General features: G+C 46.4%; 1 protein-coding gene across 1 annotated transcript in view; it reads right to left on the bottom strand.

Annotated features, from left to right (window-relative positions):
- The window catches only part of LOC132451522 (glycogen synthase kinase-3 beta-like), a 14955-nt gene that overhangs the window by 4279 nt on the left and 676 nt on the right, over nt 1-10000 (bottom strand). The window contains exons 2-8 of the mRNA XM_060044060.1: nt 4435-4553; nt 3600-3701; nt 3071-3154; nt 2585-2695; nt 1867-1997; nt 872-1076; nt 656-751 (exon numbers count right to left, since the gene is read on the bottom strand). Of these exons, the coding sequence (XP_059900043.1) occupies nt 656-751; nt 872-1076; nt 1867-1997; nt 2585-2695; nt 3071-3154; nt 3600-3701; nt 4435-4553 (848 nt within the window). The remainder of the gene's footprint in view (nt 1-655; nt 752-871; nt 1077-1866; nt 1998-2584; nt 2696-3070; nt 3155-3599; nt 3702-4434; nt 4554-10000) is intronic.

Below are 10000 nucleotides of genomic sequence, written 5' to 3'. Positions count from 1 at the left end.
ACGAGGCTAGGGTCATGCTACGAGGCTAGGGTCATGCTACGAGGCTGGGGTCACGCTACGAGGGTGGGGTCACGCTACGAGGCTAGGGTCACGCTACGAGGCTAGGGTCACGCTACGAGGCTGGGGTCACGCTACGAGGCTAGGGTCACGCTACGAGGCTAGGGTCACGCTACGAGGCTAGGGTCACGCTACGAGGGTGGGGTCACGCTACGAGGCTAGGGTCACGCTACGAGGGTGGGGTCACGCTACGAGGCTAGGGTCACGCTACGAGGCTAGGGTCACGCTACGAGGGTGGGGTCACGCTACGAGGCTAGGGTCACGCTACGAGGCTAGGGTCACGCTACGAGGCTAGGGTCACGCTACGAGGCTAGGGTCACGCTACTAGGCTAGCGTCACGCTACAAGGCTACAACACGCTACAAGGCTACAACACGCTACAAGGCTACAACACGCTACAAGGCTACAACACGCTACAAGGCTACAACACGCTACAAGGCTACAACACGCTACAAGGCTACAACACGCTACGAAACGTCCTGAGTCACGACAAACGTCCCGAGCCACGACAAACGTCCCGAGTCACTCTCGTGTCACGGTACATAACGCTGGGGTCACGGTCGTGATCTAGTAACATCGGGAGGTCGTGGGGTGGTTACCTTGGTCCAGGGGTGGGCTTTGATCTGGGGGAACTTGAACTCTGTGTAGTTGGGGTTCATCTCTCTGATCTGCTCCCGGGTCGGGGTGCCCAGCACCTAATGGGGGGGCGGGGGGGGTACACCAAACATCAACAACACCAAAGGGTACGCAGTCTGTCTGCACAGGCTCGTTGGTACAGGAACTCCCAAAAGGTCAAAGGTCAACCGGCCCCGTACCTTGATGATCTCCACCAGCTGGTCCACGCCGCTGTCGCCGGGGAAGATGGGTTGCCCCAGCAACAGCTCGGCCAGCACGCAGCCCGCCGACCAGATGTCGATGTTGGCCGTGTAGTCGGTGGCGCCGAAGATGAGCTCGGGGGCGCGGTAGTACCGGGAGCAGATGTACGACACGTTGGGCTCGCCGCGCACCAGCTGCTTGGCACTGGGGGGGGGGGGGGGGGGGGGGGGGGGGGGGGGGGGAGGGTTAGTTTCACTTTCACTTTCAATCCTCAAGAGTTTCAGTTTCAGTTTGAACCCTGAGAGATTCAGTTTGAACCCCGAGAGATTCAGTTTGAACCCTGTGAGTTTCAGTTTGAACCCTGTGAGTTTCAGTTTGAACCCTGAGAGATTCAGTTTGAACCCTGAGAGTTTCAGTTTGAACCCCGAGAGATTCAGTTTGAACCCTGAGAGTTTCAGTTTGAACCCTGAGAGATTCAGTTTGAACCCTGAGAGTTTCAGTTTGAACCCTGAGAGATTCAGTTTGAACCCTGAGGGATTCAGTTTAAATCCTGAGAGATTCCGTCTTTGGTTTGAATCCTGAGGGTTTCACGTTAACTCAATTGTGTCGGTCACCAAGCTGAGCCTCACAGTGACTTAGTGGATTCTGATCAAGGATGTTACGCTAACTGGCCCCTATTTCACCACCAGGTGCTTGATGAGCCATTGCAAGCCGTTTTCAAAATCTGCCCTTCCCTGTGCCTTCATGACAACCGGGAAGGCTCTTCACGCTAACACCCGGGGGGTAACACAGGGGCTGATTAAGGGAACCAACACGGGTCCGAATCCACTGCAAGTCACTGTGAGGCTCGTTGACCGTCGTGATAAGAGTTAAAGTGAAACCCTCAGGATGGTGTTAACACAGGGTCTCCGTTTAGGAGCCTCCCAGTCTCCCCTCCCAGTCTCCACCTCCCAGTCTCCCAGTCTCGACCTCCCAGTCTCCCAGGCCGCCTCACCTGCCGAAGTCGCAGAGCTTGAGCACGGCTGTCTCGGGGTCCACCAGCAGGTTCTGGGGCTTGATGTCCCGGTGGCACACGCCCTGCGAGTGGATATAGGCCAGGCTGCGGAACAGCTGGTACATGTACACCTGGAAGGGGGGAGCCCGCGGCGACCCGTCAGTAACCACGGCAACGCTCACAACACACTACTGCATTCACAACAAAACATTGCGGTTGTGGGATGTTAAAGAAGTTTGCATAATGCATCTTTAACATCAGTTTTTTTTTAAATCTTTTCACGAATACAACTTCTTATTAAATGATTTTATTTTGTGTTCAGTCTGTCAAGTGCTATATAAATCAAATGTATTATTCTAGAAAATCATGTTGATGACAGCCTGATTCTGTTACAGGTGACCTTTTTGTTTTAGTCACATCGAGTCTTTAATTCGAGTTTTATTAAACGTTAACTGCAGACACAAATCCGTGGACATAGTTAACCATTTCTGCAAGTCATTCCCATCAGAGGAGTGTTTGTTAAGCGGATAAGGAATTTCGCCCACAAACATACACACACACACACACACCTCTAATCCACGGCCAGTAAGGCTAAGTCTCACTGGTCACTGAACCCCAGTAACCCCAGTGTGCAGACTCCAGCTCCTCACCTTGACGTAGATGATGGGAATGATCATCTAACCCCAGTAACCCCAGTGTGCAGGCTGCAGCTCCTCACCTTGACGTAGATGATGGGAATGATGCTCTTGGCCTTGTTGAAGTGCCGCGCCACCCGGTAGACCGTCTCTGGCACGAAGTCCAGCACCAGGTTCAGGTACACCTCGTCCTTCTGCAAGGAGAACAGCGAGTCAGTACACCACAGGACTCAAGGCTCACTTGTCCAGAGTTCCCCTGGACTCTGCACCCCCCCTCCCCCCCCCCCCCCACACACACATTTGAGAATTGGTCTGGCGATGTCAGGCTAATGGCTGCTCAAAGTGCCTCACATTGACCCATTCACCCATTCATCACACCCACATTCACCCACCCATACACAACCCGAAAGAGGTGTCTCCTGTGCGAGGCGACAGGCTTTTCTGGAGGAATCAAGAGCACGCGATTGTTTGATCACAAGACATGGATCACATGACTCAGTCATCACATGACAATCGCCCCGGAGACGGAGACGGAGATGCAGGGGTGGGGGGGGGGGAGGGGTACGGACCTTCTCGCCGCTGGAGTAGAAGAAGTATCTGAGCCGGACGATGTTACAGTGGTCCAGCTTCCTCATGATCTGCAGCTCGCGGTTCTAGAGGAGAACGCGGGAGGAACAAGGAGGCGTGTGAGCGACAACGTCTCGTCATGGACGGGAATGACCTCCTGGGAAGGAAGCCCCAGGGGATCCAAACTGGGGTGGAGATGCATCTCCTAGTGAGGTGGAGAGGAGGGTGGGTATGAAGGCGAGATGACCGCGAGGAAGGTCAGTTAGATGGGTGGGTGGGTGGGATCGTAGGGGGAATGGATGGACAGACAGGTGAAGCTTTACAGGCAGGTGGGTGAGTAGATAGATGGCAGTTGGGCAGGTGGAGGTAGGTAGATAAGACGGGTAGAGAGGTTTAAGAAAGGTGTGGAGCTTGACAGGTAGATGGGTGAGTAGCTACATGCAGGTAGCTAGTGAGTTTTAAGTAGACAGCCGTGGGTTAATAGGTAGGAAGGTGGGTGTGTAGACAGGTGATAGGTGGGCACGGACTGACCTTGAACCTCTTGTCCTGCAGCACCTTCTTGATGGCCACCAGCTCCTGGCTGTCCATGAGGCGGGCCTGGTACACCACGCCAAACGACCCGTGGCCAATCACCTGTCAGCACCACAGAGCGCAGTTTAGGGCGATACCGCCGGTGCAGATACGACACCTCAAGGGGCTTCAGAGTCAGGTCGTCAAGGAGCAGGGAGGGGTCATCTGGCTCAAGGATAGATCGCGGTCATGGGGAGGGGGTTTGAACTAGGGATGCACCGAATATTCGGCCACCGAACATTTTTGGCCGCAATTGGCCCAAAACATAATGTTCGGTTTCGGCCGAACGAGTAAAAAGGCCGAACATAATACGCCGAACATTTTTATTTATTTATTAAAAAAAAAGGTTTACTCATTTATTTAAAGGTACATTGTTCTTCAATTCTTGCTATAATGTCTGCTGGAATGTTAGAAAACGTTCAGTATTAAATAAATATTTTGTATCAAATTTGTAATTGATTTTTTTTATAGAAAAGCAAGACAAAAAAGTTTATAAAGGACATTTAATTGTTTGATTTATGCAATGGTGAAAAATTAAAGCAAAATGAATGAAAAACATTAAAAGACACATTCGGTATTCTGTTTCGGCCAACTGTTTCAGTATATTCGGTTTCGGCCAAGAATTTTAATTTCGGTGCATCCCTAGTTTGAACCCACAACCCTGCGTCTGGGAGACACAGTCCCGTCCTACAGAGTACTTCGGTCCACTAGGGTTCCCGTGTGTTGGGATCCAATCAGGAATGAATAATAACCCCCTCCTTAACCTAAACAGCTTAGGCCCCGCCCCCTGGCTCACCTTGATGTCGGTGTAGGACACCTCCTGGGGTCTGTCGGGACCCTGCCCGGGCGTGGCCACCACCGTCGTCACCTTCCCGCTGTCTCCTAGGCAACAAGGAACACAAACAAAGAGGCGAGGTCAAAGGACGTCAGGCACCAATTAAGTCAATCAGGTGAGGTGGACCTACTGAACAACAACGTACGCCGAGGGATTGGGAACCATTCTGTTTATTTGACATCCTAAATGTTGAAAATAACCTCAGCTTCTCACTCAACAACCCTGATCTCCCCACCTCTGGAAAGGGGGCCGGCTTAATTTATAAACCAATCGCATGCCACCGTGTCTCCCACCCACATTAACAAAGCCTGAAAGCGGTCGCGCTGGATACCGTCTCAAATTCACCACACCCTGGAGGTACGGTGTGAGTCCATTAGGGCTTTGACTTTTGCCCAAAAATCATATTCGAAGTTCGTTTGTTTATTAATATTCGAATATTTATTAATAATATTTTTGACCATTAAATGCCTTCGGTAAGACCTGGATTGGGCGTCGCGAGGTTTGTTTACCGCGTTGCTATGGTTACCGGTCTTGCGTGTTCCAACGGTTTATAAGGTTTCTAATAAATCGCTGTCCATCAATACTTTATTCACTGCCTCTTCCGTGGTCATCACAATATTATGAATAGACTGCGTCGGGTTCTCCGACGTCTCTCCCTCTTGGCCTGCCCATAACAGGTTCGAATATTAAGGGCTGCCTAATATTCGTTCGAATTTCGATGTATTTTTTGATATTCGAATTATATTCGAATAACGAGGTTCGAAGTCAAAGCCCTAGAGTCCATTGATAAATCCCGGTGTCACACCCCCTGCAGGTGTGGTAGAAATTAAGGAGTATATTCTATGGTAAACCATGATTATTATGAGGTCTGTGTGTCTAATAGTGGAGAAACACACGGGGCCTGGGTGTCTGGGTTCAGAACAGATGGTGCCCCTAAAAAGGAGCAGGACGCTACGGGGATAAGGCATGCTGACCTCAGCCTTGTGTTTTGGGCTATCTTTGTTGACCATTTGTTGTCTATTTGCTGACCATTCAGGTTAAGATGGATTTATGACTGAGTGGAGGCAGACACCTCAAGGAGAAGCTGCTCTGTTTGTGTGTATAAAAAGACGCCGCAGTTTGTGAACGACAGTGACTTTGCAAACTTACTCAGGCTGTTGTCGATGTTGTTTTTCTGCACGATAAAGTCTTTTGTCAATTCTTGCTCCGGACCCCTCGATTTCATTTCTCTCTCTCTCTCTTGAATTAGTCTAAGTGTTTTAAATCTCGATTAATCCACGACATAATTTGGCGTCACGACCAGGAGGAAATAGGGACTCGTCAGCTGCCGGGCCAGAGGACGGGACGCGAACGGATCATACGACCAGAGCTCAAGGGTAAGTTGTCTTGCCATATATAGGATAGAGTCGTTTGATCTGTTCTTGCCCCGTCTGAACGCCGAGCAGCAGGTAAAGTGTCTCTTTGATCAAACGAACTAAAATTATAGATAAACGAGCGAGTGAGAGAGACGGGAGCTCCGGAAGAGATTGACGTGTGCGCGCACATATGCCCTAGGCGCTGTGGTTTTAAATGACCAAGACGCATTGTGATTCCCTATTTTGAAACGAGTAAACGAGTTGTTGTTATTTGGTGTTTTGTTTAAATAGGTCTTCTGTCAAATCCTGTGGCTGTCTTCTGGAGGAAGGAAGGACAGTGCAGTGTTTTGTTTAAATTGACTTTTTATAAAGTCCTGTGGCTGTTTTCTAGAGGATCGAATTAGTGGGAAAGTTCCAATAGGACAGTAACAGGTCCGCAGGTCGATTGAAGTGCCTGTTGGATGTTTGAGAGAATCTCAGAGAGCTGAGTTGGAATTCATTGCCGTTGATGAATTCATTTTTATTTTAGAGGTCTGTTTGGGATGTCGACTAGTTCCGGTGTTGGCATTTTTGAGAAAGCAGATTCTCGCACTTTTGAATAGATAAGTTTCTTGTCTGTTGGAATTCATTGCCGTTGATGAATTCATTTTTATTTTAGAGGTCTGCTTGGGATGTGGACTAGTTCCGGTGTTGGCATTTTTGAGAAAGCAGATTCTCGCACTTTTGAATAGATAAGGTTCTTGATTGGAGTACCGTTTGAGTTGGTATTTTGAAGAGTCTCTTGTTTGTTCGTAATCTGGTCGAGTGTGTATGTGATTAGCCATTATTTTGAAGGAATAGACTGGTTGTGCGAAACATCGATTGAGTGAGTTTCTTTTATTTTGGGCCAATTGAACAGTCTTCTGATCTTGGATCGATTTAGTGAACTCTCTCTCTTTTATTTTGGGCCGATTGAACAGTTTCCTGATCTTGGATCAACTGAGAGAATTTTCTCTTATTTTGGGCCGATTGAACAGCTTTCTGATCTCGGATCGATTGAGTGAATTTTAATTCTGATGTTGGCATTATGAGGGAAAAGGGATTTTATTTTAAGTTCAGGTTGAGTAGCTCAGATTTGGAGTACTTGACTGTTCATGTTTTAATCAAAAGGCCAGTTTCTACGCTCGGTCAACCTTGTATTTGTAATTGATTACAAACAATTCGGACATTTTTCAATATAAGATAAAGAAATTGTATGAACCGGCTTATTGTCTGTATTTAAGTCGTGTTAGGATTAAGTCCTCGGAGGTTTTTACGACCCGGTTCATTTTTTGTTGTTGTTGATTCTGTCATAAATAAATTAGGTGGACAGAGAATAGTTAATTTGTTTAAATTAGTTGATAATCATAAATAAATTAGACGGATAGAGAATAGTTAATTTGTTGAAGTACTGAATAAATGTGTAAATCCTCTTTGACATCACCGCGCTGACTAACTGCACGTGCACAAGTAGACACACAGGGGTCGAGCAGGAGCCTGCAAGGCAGAGTTGGTAATTGGTAGCAGTAAAGGGTGGGGGCTACATTCCAATCTTTGGGAGAGAGACGAGCGCTTGGGGGGAGTTCACGTTTGTAGCTTAGAGATAGTAAAGTATTTAAACTAACTAGTAGAATAAACTTAAATAAATTGTATTAATAAATAGTGTAATTCAGAAAAAATAAATAAGGTAATAAAGTAATAATTAAAAATGGCACCAACAGCGGTAGAAGTTTTGAGCAGAGATAATCCACTCCTCAGAAATGAGATCAAACGAATTTCTGAGAAGTGGGAGAAGCGGACAGTTAAATCAGGTACAATTTGGCCCGCGGGAGGGACTTTTGATCCAATAATGTATCGAGACATGGAGGTAGTAATAAGGAATTACATAGATAACAGAAGTGGAAAAACGGCCTTAGCGAAGAAAGACAGGGAAAGGTTAGTGCTAGCTTTGTTCTTAGAGGAAGGAGAGAGATGGCGAACATTACAGAGAGTGGCGGGAGAAATAATAGCTAATAACAACAAGGCTCAACCATTGCCTCTGAAGGTTGAGCCACCGCTGCACAAATTAGTATCATTGCACCCATTGCTAAAAGGCAACGTAGAATCGAAAGGGGAAGTCACACTAGATGAAGGAGATAATAAATGTAACACACAAGGGAGGGTCAGCTTGTAGCAATCACAAAACAAGCTGATGAGGAACCAGTACTGCAGGTTCTGATAAATTATAGAGGCACGCCAATGATGGCCCACACTGGAGCCACTTACACTTGCGTAGGTCCAAATTATGCCTCTCACCTCACCCTGGCAGGTAAATTCACCAAAACTTTAGGATTCTCGGAACACACGCAGTTAATGCCTATGACAGCTCCAAGGATGAGAATCTGTGAATTCCTATTTTAAGTTGTATGAGTGAGTGAGTGAGTGAGTGAGTGAGTGAGTGAGTGAGTGAGTGAGTGAGTGAGTGAGTGAGTAAGAGTTAGCATTGAGTTAAGTTAGAGGGGACAGATGAAGTGATTTGTGAAGAGTGAGACAGAGAAGAGGAAGAGTGTGTAGATTGGCAACGAGAAGTGACGATGAGATTGGAGAAGGCTTTCCGGTTAGAATTTTCTTTGGGGAGATTCATATCTTTCGATGGCCTTTTTAAGATTAATAAATCTAGTTTTGGAGAGTGTCCAAAAAACGAATAAACCAGAAAGGAAAGGAAAGGATTACTGAAAGTGAAAATGGTTATGGAGATTTGTGAAAGCAAAGGAAGTAGATAAAGAGAAGTAAAGAAAGTTAGAGAGAAGGAACGTAAGTAATGAAAAAACCCGCAGGTGGGGGCTGGACAGAGAGACAACAGAGAGAAAGAGATTGAATTTGCATTGTGCCTAATACATGATTTATGCATTTGGATGTACTCTGTAATTGGTTCCTGTATGTAACCCATGTCCACTGTTTTAGAAAAAACCTAGAACCACCGCTGGGATTGGTGATTCTGTGGCTCTTGGAGACTCTCCATCGCGTCGGAATATCATGTGGTATATATCATTACATCTTGGTACACAGAGCACTGGTGAGACAACGGGTTGGATCAGAGAGAGAAGGTGTTTGGAGAAGGGAGAGGAATGTATAGAAAGCAAAAAGGGCGGATGCGGACCGACCCGGAGGTAATAAATCAGCGGAGAGGTGGCTGGGGTCGTTTAGCTCAGGAGGTAGAGCAGTTGGCTAGTAACCAAAGGGTTGCTGGTTCGATCCCCATCTCTCCTAGCTGAGTGTTGATGTGTCCCTGAGCAAGTCAAATGGTGATTACAGGATTTAGGAATAATTATTTAGACTCCAAAACATGAGCAATTAGCGTTAAAAAATTGTCTGCACACCACACTCCACAGGAGTCAATGGGTTCAATGGCGCCAGGGTAAAATGACTCAACAAAAGAGGAGCAGACCCAACCCATGGACTCTGCGTGGATAGGTGGATGTTATTTTGGTGCTTGGACCTGACGAGGTCTAGGTGCCAAGATAACAACACAAATAAAATATTTCCCTCGAGATTATGATAAGTAATAAGTAATAGACAATATATTAAAAGTGATCTTATAATTTAGAAAAAACAATCGGCAATACTTAAAAATTAGACAGAATAAGTATGATAAAACGTTATCCAAATTTCTAATTTAGGTTATCCACAATGACATGTCATTCAAAATAAATAGGTAGAATAAAAGGTTTAATTAGGTCGTTCAATTTAAATAGATAGTGAAGGGCAATCGGGTAGGATTATGAAGAGAATTATGATTTTGAGTAATGGTTAAGACAAAAGTGAGTCGCGCAATATTGAAAATGCAAGTTTTAATATTGTGATTTTTGTTTTCTTTCACATCTCCCTAGTAAAGGACAGTAGGTGGGTTGACGCCACATCTGCTGGGAAGGAGTCATACGTGCTATGTTGTCAAATTGGATTCGGAAGTAGTGGGTTTACCTTCAAATGCCACTAATACTGCTGCAACACTTTAATAATTTTAACTCTGATAAATTATCTTTTGTTTTATAGTCGCCCTGATTTGTATTCATTACGCACACATATGGTTGCATAAGGCAGATGCGGCTGATGACTCTGTCTCCATCCCTCCACTTTGCGATCTATACCACCATATAGGTGGGGATTGATCGTAT

This window comes from Gadus macrocephalus, chromosome 22, assembly GCF_031168955.1.
Source record: "Gadus macrocephalus chromosome 22, ASM3116895v1".
In the NCBI taxonomy this organism is placed as follows: domain Eukaryota; kingdom Metazoa; phylum Chordata; class Actinopteri; order Gadiformes; family Gadidae; genus Gadus; species Gadus macrocephalus.
Note: the sequence above shows the minus strand (reverse complement) of the source record. Positions and strands in the feature narration are given on the sequence as shown.